This window comes from Caenorhabditis remanei, chromosome II (assembly GCF_010183535.1).
Source record: "Caenorhabditis remanei strain PX506 chromosome II, whole genome shotgun sequence".
NCBI lineage: Eukaryota > Metazoa > Nematoda > Chromadorea > Rhabditida > Rhabditidae > Caenorhabditis > Caenorhabditis remanei.
The window spans coordinates 2,823,801-2,840,581 of NC_071329.1; the positions used below are offsets into that span (position 1 = coordinate 2,823,801).

Genomic DNA, 16,781 nt, shown 5'->3' on the forward strand with positions numbered 1-16,781 from the left:
TCGAAACATTTTTTCGTGCCCGTAACACCAACAAGTCTCAATAAAGGCATTCCGGCAGACACGGGGTCAAAAGTACCGAATCCCGTGTCACACGCTGACTTGCCAACAGCATATTACAATAACTATTGTTCTGAGATTTCACCTGTTTGTTCTACTAACCTTGTTTCTAATAATAATGTTTCTTTCTCTGCAGTACCACCGAGGTACTTTGTTGCTGACCCTACCAATATCACCTATTTCAAAAATCTCGTTTCTGAAGATTGTTCGGAGGACAAAGATCCTAACGAACTGGCTATGTTGTTGTTTACCAGATTTCTGGCAAGATCACCACCTCATCAAGTGACTGCGGCGATTGCCGATTGTGACAACAACCGCTTAACGTTTCTATGTCTGGAGACCTCGGATGGTCAACATCTGCTGGCTCTGTCGGATTCGGGCGCATCGTTGTCTCTCATACACGAGGCTAAAGCCAAAGCATTGTCACTACCAATCTTGAAAGAAACACAACTTACAGTTCAAGGATTCAGTTCCACCACTTTCGCCAGAACGAAGATTTTTGCTCTAAACTTATCCTTATATGGTACCGATAAACCACTTTCTATTATGATTGTAGGTACCCCAACACTTCCTAATACAAAGTTCGCTGCTCCAAAATGTTCGTCAGAAGATTCACAGTATATTAAAAGCCATAGAATTGATACTCAAAGAGTCAGAACCAGTGCAAAATACAACGGTCGAAAAATTGACATGATTCTGGGAAACGATCTGTTATCCTGGATCTCAGCTCAACGCCAATACCGCAAACACATTCTTCCATCCGGAAGAGCACTGGAGCAAACTCAGCTCGGAATGTTGATCCACCCTGTGCCGAGGCTAGACCTATGGTCACCTGGACACCATCCGCTACCGTCTGACGAGTATCAATCAACAATCAACATGGCCAACACAATTCTGAACAGCTGTGAACCTGAAGACGCCATGACAAAGCTAACGTATCTTGTTGCCCAAATGTACAGAGTTGAGAATCTGGGAATCGAGAACATAACGGTATCCGATGATCTCAAGAAGACCACTCTCGATCTACTTGTTGAATTCAACAAAACCGTCAAATTCAACAAAGACGGACAACTGGAAGTAGCACTTCCCTACAATGGCAACCAAGTACGTCTAGCTGACAATTATGCAGTAGCGTTCAAAAGATTAGTAAGTCTTCTTCTGACTTTGAAGAGAGGCAAAGATCTTCTCGAAAAGTACGCGAAGATTATCATAGATCAAGAAATCGCTGGCTATATTGAGAAGGTTACACCGGAGATGCTGAAAGTCAAAGGTCCAAAGTACAACATCCCGCATCGTTGCGTAGTAAAAGAAGATTCAATGACAACCAAGCTACGCATTGTCTTGGACGCCTCCAGCCACGCTGCCGGCGAACTCTCATTGAATGAATGCTTATACGCCGGGACTAACATGATCACTCCTATATTCGGAATTCTAGTCAGAGTAAGGTTCCCACCAATCATCGTGGTAGCTGATATCGAAAAGGCTTTTCATCAAGTCAGACTTCAACCTGAATTCCGTAATGTGACAATGTTTCTTTGGCTGAAAGACGTAACAGCACCCGCAACAGCCGACAATATCCAAGTATATCGATTCACACGTATTCCATTCGGAGTTGCTAGCAGCCCCTTCCAACTTGCAGCATATATCACCTTCAATCTGGACAACAATCCGCATGATCTCAACAAAGAGATCAAGGACAACATTTACGTTGACAACTGTCTCTTCTGCGTGAATGACGCATCGGAAATCTCCGCAATAATCAAAGACTCGAAAGAAATTTTCCAAAAAATGGGAATGAACTTGAGAGAATATATTGTAAATCATCCGGAGACCATGCAGTCACTATCACCAGCAGATAGAGCTCAACAGTCCACCATCAAGCTGCTCGGATATACGTGGAATTCGATTGAGGATACACTCTCTGTAAAAATAGCCCAGCTGAATATTGATCATCCAACTAAAAGAGATGTTGCGTCCAAAATGGCGGAGACGTTCGACCCCTTAGGTCTAGTTTCACCGATTCTAGTACCTTTTAAAAGGTTGATGCAACGTATCTGGAATGATGACACGAATTGGAAGGATCCCATTCCAAAAGAGCTACTCCATGAATGGGGAGCTCTATGTAACAACTACATAGACAGAGCGATCAGCTTACCTAGACAGCTTACGGCAGAATCGGGACATTCTGATATCCACCTGCTTATGTTTAGCGATGCCTCGCATGACATCTATGCTTCAGTCTGTTACGCCTACTACATCGTGGATGGGAGACCACCAATTGTGTCATTACTCGCCAGTAAGAACAAAATCCGACCGTCAAAGAACGAGAATTGGACTATTCCGAAACTTGAGCTTCTTGGCATTCAATGTGCGTCAAATCTAGCCTGTGCAATTATCGCAGAGCTCCGTGTAAACATCGCGTCCATCAAGCTGTTCACAGACAGTGCTTGTGCTCTCTATTGGATTCTCTCAGAAAAGAACACCCGCCCATGGGTCGGAAATCGGATAAAAACTATCCAAGAGAATCGGAACAAGATGAAGGAATGTGGCATTGATACCACAATTCATCATTGTCCAACCAAAGAGAACCCGGCTGACTTTGCCACAAGGGGAATGAGCACCACTGAACTCCAGAACAGCAAGATGTGGTTCGAAGGCCCGGATTTCCTCAAACAGGATCCGGGAGATTGGCCATGTATGATCCAAGGGACAGTCACTTGCCCAGCTGAATTCAGAGAATTGGTCTACTCAGAGATCATTGATCCAGAGACCAAAAAGGCAAGAAAGCCGCTTATGGAAAGAAAAAAGAAAGTGACAACACCCGCGGCCAACAATGAAGCTCAGACTCCATCCGATACAGTGATGACTACTGACATCAGAGTCACTCGAAAAGGATCGTTCATTCCGTTCTACGCAACAAAATCTCTAACCAAATTGACTAGAATAGTCGTACAGATTCTGTACTCATTAAGCATCTCGCTCAAAAACAAGTCATGGGAAAGTCAAGTGATGAAAGAGTTCACCAAATCGGACTGCCCGCTCCACAGAGCAAAGGTAGCTCGATTGCTCATTATCACCGAGCATTACAAGGACTGTGAAGCTCTTGACTACAAATACCCAACCGACATTGAGTTCAACATTGACACACAAGGAATACGTCGAGTGCACAGAAGAATTGAATCTCCAGTACTTCCACAGGAAGCCAGCGAGCCAATCTTCATCCACAATCGACATCCGCTTGCTCAGCTAATCGCTCGAGAGACACATGAAATAAATGGTCATCTACCAGAGACGTATACAGTATCCGCAATCCGGACCAAGTATTGGATTCCCAAACTTGGAGGCATCCTAAAAAATATCATCAGAGAATGTGTCGAGTGTCAGAAAGTGAACAATTTCCCTTTCGACTATCCATACACTAAAAATCTCCCTAAATGCCGTACTACTCCATCTAAACCGTTCTCAAATGTAGCACTAGACTACCTAGGACCAATCATGTACCGAGCAGACGATGGCAGATCAGCCAAAAAAGCGTACGTCCTCATCTACACTTGTCTCAACACCCGCGGAGCAGTCCTCAAAGTCGTTCCAGATGGAACAGCCTTCAGATACATCCAAACACTCAAAATGATCTTCGGAGAAGTCGGAGTGCCAAAGAGTATCTATTCGGACAACGCATCCACGTTTAAGTTGAGCGGTGAGATCATCAACAAAGACATTAAGAATGCAGATTATAGTCAATCACTTGTCGAGTACCTCGCCAGAGAACTGATCAACTTTAAGTTCATCACACCTCTCGCTCCATGGCAAGGAGGTATCTACGAAAGAGTGGTGAAACTCGTGAAAACCCAGATCACCAAAGAGTGTGGGGCACGAATGTATGACTACTATTCGCTTCAATATGTCGTGTCAAGAGCTCAGTCAATGGTCAATAACCGCCCTCTGATCCCACACGCCAGATCTCCAGGAGACATGGTCGCACTGAGACCCTTCGATTTCATAAACCCAGGAGTCCTAACTGAAATTCCAGCCGAATCTGAAGACCCAAATGTACTTCCAAGAAGTACTGAGGCAACAGTTCGAGCACATCTAGATAAGATGGAAGCAGCTACGGAACGAATGTGGAAATTATGGTCGACAGGATACTTGCTCCATCTGAGAGAAAACATGCACAAAAAGAAGCGTTGTTCGCTCATCAAACCTGAAGTGGGTCAGGTGGTCATCGTTGTTACCAAGTTGGTTAAAAGGCATAAATGGCCACTAGGCATTATCACTAAAGTCGAAAGATCTGAAAGAGATGGACAAATTCGCTCAGCGATTGTCAAGGTGAAAGGCAAGTTGTACTCACGTGCAGTCTGTCAGCTGATCCCGCTTGAACTAAATCCACTGAACCATCTATCTACACAGGCGGTTAAGCAAGCTGATCTAGCAGAGGACAACAACTCATTTGAGCTGCCAACACCCGCAATTCTCGAAGATCCCGACATGAGATACGCCCCCGTGCTATTCCCTAAAAACGACTTGCCAAATATTGCTGAAGCTGAGTACAACTTACCAGAATCAAATCTACCACTGAACCCAATAACCGATAAACTTGAAAGTATCGGAGAACCTGGTGAGCCAGACTACGAGGACTTCGAACTCCTCGGGAATGGAGTAGAAGACGAGAGTATCTACCAAGATCCCCAAAGGATCATACCAGCTGAAGCTGCAGAAGATGATTTTGCCGAGTTGCCGACGGGACGCGTCAGAGAATACCTCTCTCGCAAAGCCAAGAGCATGCCCATCAACTACGTGCATATCACTGACGCTAGCGCAGACGCTAAGAATCCGTCGCCCCCTCCCCCCCGGGAGTGTTGTCAACTTTACCAGAGAATGTTCTCAGTTGCCAACTTGAAGGTCATCTGAAGGCCCCCTAAGGTTTTGCCCACAAAACTAGGACCTTCAGAACCTTCGTTACTCTCTGTTCTACTCACCTTGTTATTATTCTCCTTTATTTCCTGTTATCAGGCTTATTTTATATTGATTAACAATTAATTATAATTCAAATACCCTCGCAAAGTAAATATGCAAACGCGCTCCCCTGCACTTCTCTAATCCTCCACTCTCTCACTGAGAGATTCCCACACCCACTCATTCAGTTGCGAATAGTTTCGTATATGCGAACGGGTGCAAGGAGGAGCGCGCGTATTTGTTGTGAGTGCATTGAATGGAATTTCCATCTTTTCCGAAGGTTTTTGGGTGCATTGTCACTCTTTTTACCTTCGCCATCAATGACAACACCCGCACGCACTCCTCGCAGTCACCTGCTCGTCATACCGTCAACTTTATCATTTTTATCTTCCTTTTACCTTTTTTGGTGCTTTATCAAGGGATTCCGTGATAGAGAGCGTAATAAATGGGTCATTGAATACATGTGTACTGTTATTTCCGGTTGCATAGCTTATCTTACACAAAAATAGCCATTATTCATATTAGAGTGCGTGATAATAACGGATTAGGCAATAGTCTCCGACCGCTCTTACTTGCCTTCTCCACATAATTCAGTTTTGAATCGTCGATAAAGTTTCGGATTGCGTGACACACTTTTCGGAGTTTCATACTGTAATTATTACGGACGATAAACAGTCAGCTATATAAGACACTCACATGGTTATACAGCCGACATTGCCCATAATCTCCCTCATCACTAAATCTGGCATATCCATTATTGATACTTCGTTTTCTATCGTGGAGACTTCTTCCGGTAGTGATTTGAACCATTTCAGACACAGCATTTGAGAACAAATCGATTGATGCATTACTTTGAAATAGAAATAATGGAATTGACCTTGGTGATAGTTTTATTTGTAAAATTTCACGCGCAAGGTCAAAACGTGTTGAAAAAACACTCAAGTTGTGTTTTATTTGCTTGGTCTGAAAAATCAACACATAAAATCCCGCGGTTGCTAAACGTCAAAGTTGCGTAATGATTAGTTGCAAGTTGTCTCTATGTAAAGACTGATTTCTAGATATAACTTTACTTCAGGCATCACTGTGTCGTTTCTGTCGTCATTTGTTGTGCATTGTGTGCATACACCGTCACTTCAAAATACACACCTCTTTAACCGCTAACACAGTTTTTTATGTGAATCTCAAAGTCCATAGTCCGGACAGTGTGCCGGTTTTTCTGAACGTCTCTCCCATTATCCTGATGTATTTTTGGAAAATTGTATTAATAGCATCAATAAATGTTTATTATAATCCATTTAAAAAAAGTTTCAAAATTACGGTAGAGAGCCGGCGCACATCAAAATTCCACAACAAGACTCACTCCCCGGGTCGAACTTGGATATGTAAGGGTCCTCGTATTTCCCGAGTATGTTGCATTAGGTCCCTGGCAAGATGCACAAGGTCCCATGCTTTCGCCAACTCAAAGCAGCATAGCTGTCTTAGGACTTGTTAGACAAAATCCAGAGAAGCTGCCGGTGAGAATCGAACCAGAGTTAACCGATTGATACTCAAGCTCCTTAAAGGGGGATGAAACTGTTTCCAAAATGTTTGACTTTTTATATGGTTCGACGCAGCATGGATGGGCCAATCGAAAATCCTCTTGGAGGTAGGTCCAAAATCGGTCTAAAAGAAGTTATTCGCAAAAAAGGGATGAAAAGGAAGGGTTTCGTGGTGCTCAATTCTACCCAGTTCAAGGGGGAAAATTCTAATGGTGCGCGTGAAAAAATATAACAAGCAGAATAAAAACGTCAATCTGTTTCTCAAATGAGAATAATTGAGAATCGAGAAGGAGAAAAATTAATGGAACGTTGCTATAGATAAGTCGGTACTTGCTGTATGAATATTTTTCCATTCATTATCCTATGCTGTTGTATTCATACTTTGTTTTTGTTATTTTCTTTTTACAGATTTAGTTGATTTTTTTGTTTATGAATATTGATGGCTGAGTCTGCTGTGGGTTTTGTGGTACTGAACAAAAGTCAAATTTACATAAAACACGTGAACATTATTTAGAAGTGCGTTGGCTATAGAACTCCAAGTTTTGCCACCAAGGCAGTTTAGTTTCAAAATGGTTTTATCAAGTCATTTAGAAGAGAGTTTGTGTGTTTTGCAACAGAAGTGGAAGCAGGACTGAAATTCTTATTTTCCAAAAGTGCTTTTTTTTGTATGTTTTACAGCTTTTTTTTCGCTACCTTCTGAATAGGTTCATAACAAAATTTTAAAAACGTGAAAATTGATCGACAAATTGTTTACTTTTTTATTCCGCTAATTCATTAAACAATTGCATATTTAGGAACATAGCTAATCTCCTTACGCAAGAAAAAAAATCTAAAATAATCATAACAACGTTGATGGCCGATATCGAGTACTTGTTTTGTGCCCGGAATTCGAAAATACCAATGTTTCGTTTTCACTGCGTCAATTTCAAAACGTCCAAGAACTGAGCTTAACCGGTCCATGTCTTTCAGATCGTCATAATAAATTGTGTAATCCTCGAAAACTGGAGAAGTGAGAAGTCTCTGAAATGAAAGAAAATTAAATTTTGAATAACGCTTTCTTCCTTACCATCTTCAGGAATAGGACATCTTCCATGGAAATTGTTGGAATTCGAATATTCAAGTGTGATTTGTGTAGAAATCTTTCAAGTGGTATATTGATATTGAAATTTCTAATTGTCAATTCTTGAATGCACTCCCAGTCATCCAATTCTACGATTTCATCAAGAAACTGCTGTTCTTTTTTGAAACCAGGTTGATTCAGACAAACTACATCTAGGCATTTCATGTGTTTTATATCAATGAAACGAGCGATATCCATGAAATGGCGGGATTCCATAACTTCAATATACAACTCCTGTATTTGAATGGGGTAGCCTTTGGAATTGAGAACATTTTTTAAACTATCATAGAACTGGTGGACAAATGGTTTCAAAGGAGGAGCGCCGTTGACATCACGCAAATGATCCACAAATTCAGAAAACGATTTGAATTGATTCCTACAACAACACCACCACCCATATTTCTTATTGGTGATAGATGTAAAGTTGGTGTTCAAAAACTCCTTGTAAAACAGGGAGCCAACAAAATAGGAGTTGTTTCCCTCTATTTCCAATTTCATCGAAGACAGTCGTTGGTTTCTCAAGATTACTCTGAGATCTCTTGAAAACACATCCAAAGAACCTTCTTCTTTCAAAAACTGTACCCTATCCAATCCATTCACTTTCCAATTTACCAAACTGTCCGTTCCGTATTTAGCATAAATTAAATCGATGAGATCGGAAGAGGAAAGAACAATTATCACACGGATTAAAAATGGTCGAACCACAACATTCACTCGAGTAAATCCATAATCCAGTTTTGTATCGTCGATGAAGTTTCGGAATGCGTGACACACTTTTCGGAGTTGTATACTGTAATTATTACAGACAATAAGCTCACAAGACAACTCTTTGGCTTTCAATGATCTATAAATTCGGTTATGGATACTTTTAATTACGGGGAGTCCATTTTTGCCATCAAAATCGGCTAAATGTATGTGTAATGAAAACATCCTTGCGTATACTATTCATCGATGCGGAATTTCATGTGAAACATGTTAACGATATGAAAAGTTTGAGATCTCCTCACTCGGCTCGCAGAGAGATAAGGCAGGTTTTGACTGCAGAAATGGACTCCCCGTAGTCAAATTATCTATCTTAAACACTGTTTGACGCCGCGTCTTCAAAGACTTCTCTTGTCAGCTATAGAAGACACTCACATGGATAAAAAGCCGGCATGGCCCATAATCTTCCTCATCACTAAATCTGGCATATCCATTATTGATACTTCGTTATCTGTGACTTCTTCCGGTGGCGATTTGAACCATTTCAAGCACAATATTTGAGAGCAAATCGATCGATACATTATACTTAAAAATGGAAATAATGGAATTGACCTTGGTGATATTATTTGTGGTAAAATGCCACGAGTAAGACCAAAACGTGTTTTTCTAATAACACTAACTAGGGAAGGTCACGGAGTTAGTTTGGAGATATGAAACGTGACTTATAAAATTGAAAAGCTGAAAAATCGTTGAAAATATATATATATTCAGTTTTTGCCCTAGAGGCCAGCTATTTAAGATGAATTAGGTCAAAGTTCTGAAAAATGAGAAATTATAACCTTTCTGATTGCAAAACATGTCTTCAAAAATACAATGGTAACATCCGGAAGCTTACCCTTTGAATGTTGACTAATTGCGGGCATACCACGTATTAAGGAGGTCAGTCCATCATTATATATAAAAAGCGTGTGGGAGCTGGGAGCTGTCTGCTGGTATATAGGCCCATAACGCAATAACTAATACGAGAAAATAGATCAAAAAATGATTAACTTTCATTCAATAAATTATTGCATTTTTAGGAACATCGCTAATCTCCGACCGCCAAAAAGAAAAGTAAGTATAACTATTATAATGTGCATGCCCGATATCGAGTACTTGTTTTGTGTCCGGAATTCGGTAATACCAATGTTTCTCTTGATCGTCGTCAACTTGAAAACGTCCTAGAACTGAGATTAACCGGTCCATGTCTTTCAGATTGTCATAAAAAATTGTGTAATCCTCGAAAACTGGAGAAGTGAGTAGTCTCTGAAAGAAAAAAACACAATTAAAACTGTGAAAAACACTTTCTTCCTTACCATCTTTAAGAATAGGACATCTTCCATGGAAATCGTTGGAATCCGAATGTTCAATTGTGATTTGTGTAGAAATCTTTCAAGGGGAATAGTGACTTTGAAATTTTTAATTGACAGTTCCTGAATGCACTCCCAGCCATCCAATTCTACGATTTCATCGAGAGACTGCTCTTCATCTTTGTAACGATATATTTCTAGGCTTTTCATGTATTTTATATCAATAAAACAAGGAATATCCATAAAATGGGAAGATTCCATAACTTCAATATCCAATTCTTCTATTTGAATAGGGCTGCCTCTTGATTTCAGAACATTCTTGAAACAATCATAGAACTTATCGACAAATGGTTTCAAAAAAGGTTCGCCGTTGACATCACGTAAATGATCCGCAAATTCACATGGGGAGTTGAATAGATTCCGACGACAACACCACCCATTATTCTTATTACTGATAGATGTGAAGATTTTGTTCAAAGACTTCTTGTAAAACATTGCACCAACAATTTCGAAGTTTTCTTCTTTTATTTCCAAGATCATTGAAGGCAGTCTTTGGTTTCTCAAGATTGCTCTGAGATCTCTTGAAAACACATCCAAAAAATCTTCGTTTTTTAGAATCGTTACTCTAGCCGATCCATTCACTTTCACCAAACTGCTCGTCACGTATTTAACATAATGTAATAGGATGCGATCGGCAGAGGACCAATAAATCATCACACTGATTAACGATGGTCGAACTATGAAATTCACTCGAGTCAACCCATAATTCACTTTTGAATCGTCGATGAAGTTTCGGAATGCGTGACACACTTTTCGGAGTTTCATACTGAATTTATTACCGGCGATAAGCAGCGTCTCACAAGGGAAGTTTTTGGAGACGCCGCTTTCAAACGATCTATAAATTTGGTTATGGAAACTTTCTACTATGGTTAAGCATTTCACATTGAATCCCGAATCGGCAAAAAGTATACGTTCTTATTTTTTCAACGTAAATAGGTGAACCACTAGAGAAAACAAATGGAGCCGCGCGGTGGCGTATATATATATGCGGCCGATTTGGAATTATATGTGAAAAATCTAAAATATACGAAAAGATTGAAAGCTCATAGCTCGGCTCGGAGAGACATTTAGCAGGTTTTGGCTGCAGAAATGGACTCCCCGTAGTCGAAACTACTTGCGACCAACCAAATTTATAGATCGTCTGAAATCCGCGTCTTCAAAGACTTCTCTTGTCAGCTATAGAAAACACTCACATGGTTATAAAGCCGACATGGCCCATAATCTTCCTCATTACTAAATCTGGCATATCCATTATTGATACTTTGTTATCTGACATAAAGGGTGATTTGAACCATTTCAGACACAGCATTTGAGAACAAATTCGATACATTACTTTGAAATAGAAATAATGGGAACGACCTTGGAGATATTTTCTTGGTAAAATTCCACGCGCAAGGGCTAAACGTGTTTTTTAATTTGCTTGGTCCAAAAAATTTACAAAAAATCAAGCGATTGCAAAACTTCACAATTGCGTTGTACTCGATGTACTGTTTACTTCTTCGATTTTTTTCCCGAAAATCTCTCGAGAGATTTCTCGAGAAATTTTCGGATAGAAACTGAGAGATGATTCAAAGACTGCGCCAAAGAGAGCGCAGTTCGAATTTCGACTCTGGAGCATCGGAAATTTCGAGACCTTTCACATGGATTGCCACTAAATACCTCGTCACTGCTTTCATTCTCATCTTCTGAAACGTATCTGATATAAGAAAAACCAGAACATTGTGATTCTTACCAGGGTCATTAAAGTCCTGCTGGTCATCGGTGTGCTGATCTTCATCATCGTCATTGTTATCTGAATCATCTTGACGATGGCAGTTATTATTCTCCTCTTCATCACGGTCATACTCATATTTTTCTTCTGATCCATCAGTATGTGAATCAACAATATGATGCTCATATGAATCATTTGAATTCTCTGGACTGTCATCGTTATCTCCCACCCACGTTCGCTAATGGCGAGTTTTTGATTAATTATTTGATATAATTGAATTTTTCAGAAGGGATCGATGTCTTGAGAAAAAATTTCGCGCTTCTCGAAATAGTGGAGGACCAGAAAACGAGGTGACAGGGAGATACCCGTATCCCGGGTTTTCAGCAGAATAGAGTGCAAAATATGTCTACGTGAATACAATTGCCACTTGAAAAAATTAGCACCAAGAGTTTTGACAAAGTGCGGACAAACAGTATGTCAGGCGTGTATTCGAAAACAATTACAGAATCGGCAGGTTGTGTGTCCATTTGATAGAGTGGTGACAGTTGTTAGTGGTGAGTTAGATAGCTTGGAATAAACAGTATGCGATGTTTAAATACCCGAGAGATTCAGATTCCGGAGATGAAACATCAGATGAGGAAGAGAGAGTGACTTCTTCTCAGCAACCTATGTTACCTATCCCGCCAAATCTATTCAGATTTCCTCGCAAAATTCCTATTGCTGAACGTCAGAAAATGAACCAACGTGTGCAAGAGATGAATGGTAACTTCAATATAAATATACCAGAGGTTCCGGATGACCCAGATAGCGACGAAGAGTTAGAGCTCGGGGAAGAGTCTTCGGATGATGATGATGATGATGATGATGAGAATGATTATCAAAGACATGTGGATATAGATTGGCAAGACCGCAGGAATGAATCGGAAAATGATGATGATGATAACGAAGGTGGGTTGGAGATAACGGTGACAATCCAGAGAATTCGAATGATTCAGATGAGCACCGCATTGTTCATCCGCGTCGTGTTGGGTCAGAGGAAGAAGAGGAGGATTCTAGCCACCATCGTCAATAGCATTCAGATGACAGTGATGGAGAAGGGCACCACGGCAATAACCAGGAGGATTCAAATCCAGGTAAAGGTTACACTGCTCGAATTTCCAATACTAATTGTTTGGATTCAGAAGATGAGAATGAAAGCAGTGACGAGGGATCTGATGAGAGGGGGTGGAGAAGATAATGGTAACCAAGAGGATTCCGATGATGCCGATGAGAATCGAATCGCTCCTGTTACTAATAATGAACCTGATTTAGAAGAAAATGATGATGAAACAGAAATGAAGAACCTTCTCGTGGAATATACAACCAAGAAAATTCGTATGACCCAGCCGATAATGGTGATAATTACGCCAGTAACAGTTATGAGCCTCCTGGCAGTACCCGCGTTAGGATTCGTCTATCTCGTTATGGCCATCGCGATTCAGATGACCCAGCTGATGTCAACACCTACGTTAGCATTCGAGATTCAGATGATGAATTTCAGCTGGAATTTTTTTCTTTTTCTCACAATACTTGTGATCGTACTCAATAAATAAACAAATAAAACCTTTGCCGACTGTGTTTTCGTCTTCCTCTTTATAGATTGATATCTGTAGTGGAGAAAATGTGTGTATGTCGGTCTATTTCTCTCTATCTCTCAAAATATGTACACTGAATGTGAAAATTGACCGGTTTATTTTTATTCTAGCTCATTCAATAAATTATTGCATTTTTAGGAACATCGCTAATTTCCGACCGGAAAAAAGAAAAGTAAGTATGATTATAATCATGTGCATGGCCGATATCGAGTACTTGTTTTGTGTCCGGAATACGGTAATACCAATGTTTCTCTTGATCGTCGTCAACTTGAAAACGTCCTAGAACAGAGATTAACCGGTCCATGTCTTTCAGATCGTCAGAATAAATTGTGTAATCCTCGAAAACTGGAGAAGTGAGTAGTCTCTGAAACAAAAAAAAACACAACTAAAACTGTAAAAAACACTTTATTCCTTACCATCTTCAGGAGAAGGACATCTTCCATGGAAATTGTTGGAATTTGAATGTTCAAGTGTGATTTGTGTAGAAATCTTTCAAGCGGTATAGTGACATGGAAATTACTGATTGTCAATTCTTGAATGCACTCCCAGCCATCCAATTCTACAATTTCGTCGAGAAACTGCTGTTCTTTTTTGAAACCAGATTGATCCAGACGGACTATATCTAGGCATTTCATGTGTTTCATATCAATGAAACGAGCGATATCCATAAAATGATAGGATTCCATAATTTCTATATACAATTCTTCTATTCGAATGAGGTTGCCTCTTGATTTCAGAACAGTTTTGAAACAATCATAGAACTGGTCGACAGATGGTTTCAAAAGAGGTTCGCCGTTGACATCACGCAAATGATCCACAAATTCCCATTGAGATTTTAATCTGTTCCGACGACAAGACCACCACCCATATTTCTTATTACTGATAAATGTGAAGTTTCCTTTCAAAAACTCCTTGTAAAACAGTGAATCAAGAAGGTCGTAGTCTTGGTTCTCCTCTATTTCCAATTTCATCGAACCCAGTCGTTGGTTTCTCAAGATTACTTTGAAATCTCTTGAAAACACATCCAAAAAATCTTCCTCTTCTAGAAACTTTACTCTATCCCATCCAGTTATATTCACCAAACTACTCGTCGCGTATTTCGCGTAATTTAAAATGATGCGATTGGCATAGTTTAATGTGATGGGATCGGTATTACTTGATACCATTGGATTGGACCGATAAATTACCACACGGATTAAAGATGGTCGAAACACGAAACACACTCGATTAAACCCATAATCCAGTTTTGTATCGTCGATAAAGTTTCGGAATGCGTGACACACTTTTCGGAGTTTCATGCTGTAAATATTACAGACAATAAGCAGTCAGCTAAAGAAGACACTTACATGGTTAAAAAGTCGACATTGCCCAAAATCTTTCTCATCACTAAATCTGGCATATCCATTATCGAAACTTCTTCCGGTGGTGATTTGAACCATTTCAAGCACAACATTTGAGAGCAAATCGATCGATACATTACTCAGAAATGGAAATAATGGAATTGACCTTGGAGATATTTTTCTTGGTAAAATGCCACGCGTATTGCCATAACGTGTTTTTTTTTAATAACACTAACTAGGGAAGGTCACGGAGTTTGTTTGGAGATATGAAACCTGACTTATAAAATTGAAAATCTGAAAAATGTTTGATTCCAAATATATATTCAGTTTGTGCCCTCGAGGCCTGGTATTTGAGAGAAACAAGGTCAAAGTTCTGAAAAATGAGAAATTATAACTTTTCTGACACGCTAAACTTTTTTGAAATTTTTTGAAATTATTGTGTTTTAAAACGGTAATAATTCTATATTTTCACCAATTTTGACCTTGTTTTTCTCGAACACCAGAGCTCGAGGAAAAAAACAAAAAAAAACTGCAAAATCGTTTTCTCAGCTTACCAATGATACGTTTCACGTTTCACATCTCCTAACTCCACTCCGTGACCTTCCCTAGTTAGTGTTGTTTAAAAAAACACATTTTGGCCTTACGCGTGTCATTTTACCAAGAAAAATATCTCCAAGATCAATTCCATTATTTCTATTTCAAAGTAATGTATCAATCGATTTGCTCTCAAATGTTGTGCTTGAAATGGTTCAAATCACCACCACTGGAAGAAGTCTCCACGTCAGATAACAAAGTATCAATAATGGATATGCCAGATTTAGTCATGAGAAAGATTTTGGGCTATGTCGGTTTCTTATCCATGTGAGTGTCTTCTATAGCTGACTGCTTATTGTCTGTAATATTTACAGTATGAAACTCCGAAAAGTGTGTCACCCATTCCGAAACTTCATTGACAATACAAAACTGAATTATGGGTTGACTCAAGTATGTATCGTTGTTCGACCATCTTTAATCAGTGCGATAATTTTTTGGTCCTCAGCCGATCTCATCGTATTAAATTATGCTAAATACGTGACGAGCAGTTTGGTGAAAGTAAATGGATGGGATAACGTAAAGATTCTGGAAAAGGAACATTTTTTGGATGTGTTTTCGAGAGATCTCAGAGCAATCTTGAGAAACCAAAGACTGTCTTCAATGAAATTGGAAATAAAGGAAAACGACTTTGACGTTGTTGGTTTTCTGTTTTACAAGGAATTTTTGAACAGAAACTTCACATCTATCAGCAATAAGAAATATGGGTGGTTGTGTTGCTGTCGGAATAGATTGAAATCTCCATGTGAATTTGCGGAACATTGGCGTGATGTCAACGGGATACCTTTCATGAAACCATCTGTCGACCAGTTCTATGATTGTCTTAAAACAATTCTGAAATCAAGAGGCAGCCCCATTCAAATAAAAGAATTGGATATTCAAGTTATGGAAGCCTACCATTTTATGGATATCGCTCGTTTCATTGATATAAAACACATGAAATGCCTGTATATAAATCGTGTATTTTGTTGCGATGATAAGAAGCAGTGTCTCGATGAAATCGTAGAGTTGGATGGCTGGGAGTGCATTCAAGAATTGACAATTACAAATTTCAATGTCACTATTCCCCTGGAAAGATTTCTACACAAATCACAATTGAATATTCGAATTCCAACAATTTCCATGGAAGATGTCCTATTCCTGAAGATGGTAAGGAGTAAAGTGTTATTCGAAGTTTAATTTTTGTTAGTTCCAGAGACTACTCACTTCTCCAGTTTTCGAGAATTACACAATTTGTTATGACGATTTGCAAGACAACATAGACCGGTTAATCGCAGTCCTTGGACGATTTGTAATTGACGGATATCGAGAGAAACATTGGTATTACCGAATTCCGGACACAAAACAAGTACTTGATATCGGTCATGCACATGATTATAATTGTACTTACTTTTCTTTTTTTCGGTCAGAGGTTAGCGATGTTCCTAAAAATGCAATAATTTATTGAACGAGCTAGAATATGAATAAATTATTTACTATCAAACTGATAAGCGTTTTTCAGAAGGTGACATTCAGGTCAAATATCGAGTAAACTTATTTAGATTTCTCAGTTTCGCCAATAAAACAATTTTTATAAAAAAGAATGACGTTTTTTTTTAGAAATTTATTATACTTTCACGTGCACCATGGGAAATTTCAATGAAAAATTCAACGAAAAAGTGTACCATAAAGGTGCGATTTTACAACATTGACAGCTCATAACTTTTTTGAATCAAATTTCATGACC

The 16,781-nt window shown here is 39.4% G+C and overlaps 4 protein-coding genes across 4 annotated transcripts; 2 read left to right on the forward strand and 2 right to left on the reverse strand.

Annotated features, from left to right (window-relative positions):
- Positions 1 to 7,322: 7,322 nt before the first annotated feature.
- On the reverse strand, positions 7,323 to 11,109 carry GCK72_004169 (uncharacterized protein; the record flags this gene model as incomplete). The annotated part of the gene is made up of 7 exons (XM_053724516.1): positions 7,323 to 7,568; positions 7,615 to 7,902; positions 8,251 to 8,512; positions 8,806 to 8,955; positions 9,554 to 9,675; positions 9,726 to 10,545; positions 10,973 to 11,109. The coding sequence occupies 7 exons, from the start codon at positions 11,107 to 11,109 to the stop codon at positions 7,323 to 7,325; spliced, it is 2,025 nt and encodes a 674-aa protein (XP_053588710.1).
- Positions 11,110 to 12,224: 1,115 nt separating this feature from the next.
- Positions 12,225 to 13,082, forward strand: GCK72_004170 (uncharacterized protein; the record flags this gene model as incomplete). The annotated part of the gene is made up of 2 exons (XM_053724517.1): positions 12,225 to 12,623; positions 12,672 to 13,082. 2 exons carry the CDS (start codon positions 12,225 to 12,227, stop codon positions 13,080 to 13,082), a joined length of 810 nt encoding a protein of 269 aa, XP_053588711.1.
- A 157-nt stretch (positions 13,083 to 13,239) lies between these two features.
- On the reverse strand, positions 13,240 to 14,601 carry GCK72_004171 (uncharacterized protein; the record flags this gene model as incomplete). Its single annotated transcript, XM_003101820.2, has 3 exons — positions 13,240 to 13,488; positions 13,541 to 14,423; positions 14,471 to 14,601. 3 exons carry the CDS (start codon positions 14,599 to 14,601, stop codon positions 13,240 to 13,242), a joined length of 1,263 nt encoding a protein of 420 aa, XP_003101868.2.
- Positions 14,602 to 15,170: 569 nt separating this feature from the next.
- On the forward strand, positions 15,171 to 16,586 carry GCK72_004172 (uncharacterized protein; the record flags this gene model as incomplete). The annotated part of the gene is made up of 4 exons (XM_053724518.1): positions 15,171 to 15,325; positions 15,373 to 16,204; positions 16,251 to 16,403; positions 16,557 to 16,586. 4 exons carry the CDS (start codon positions 15,171 to 15,173, stop codon positions 16,584 to 16,586), a joined length of 1,170 nt encoding a protein of 389 aa, XP_053588712.1.
- Between the last annotated feature and the right edge of the window lie 195 nt (positions 16,587 to 16,781).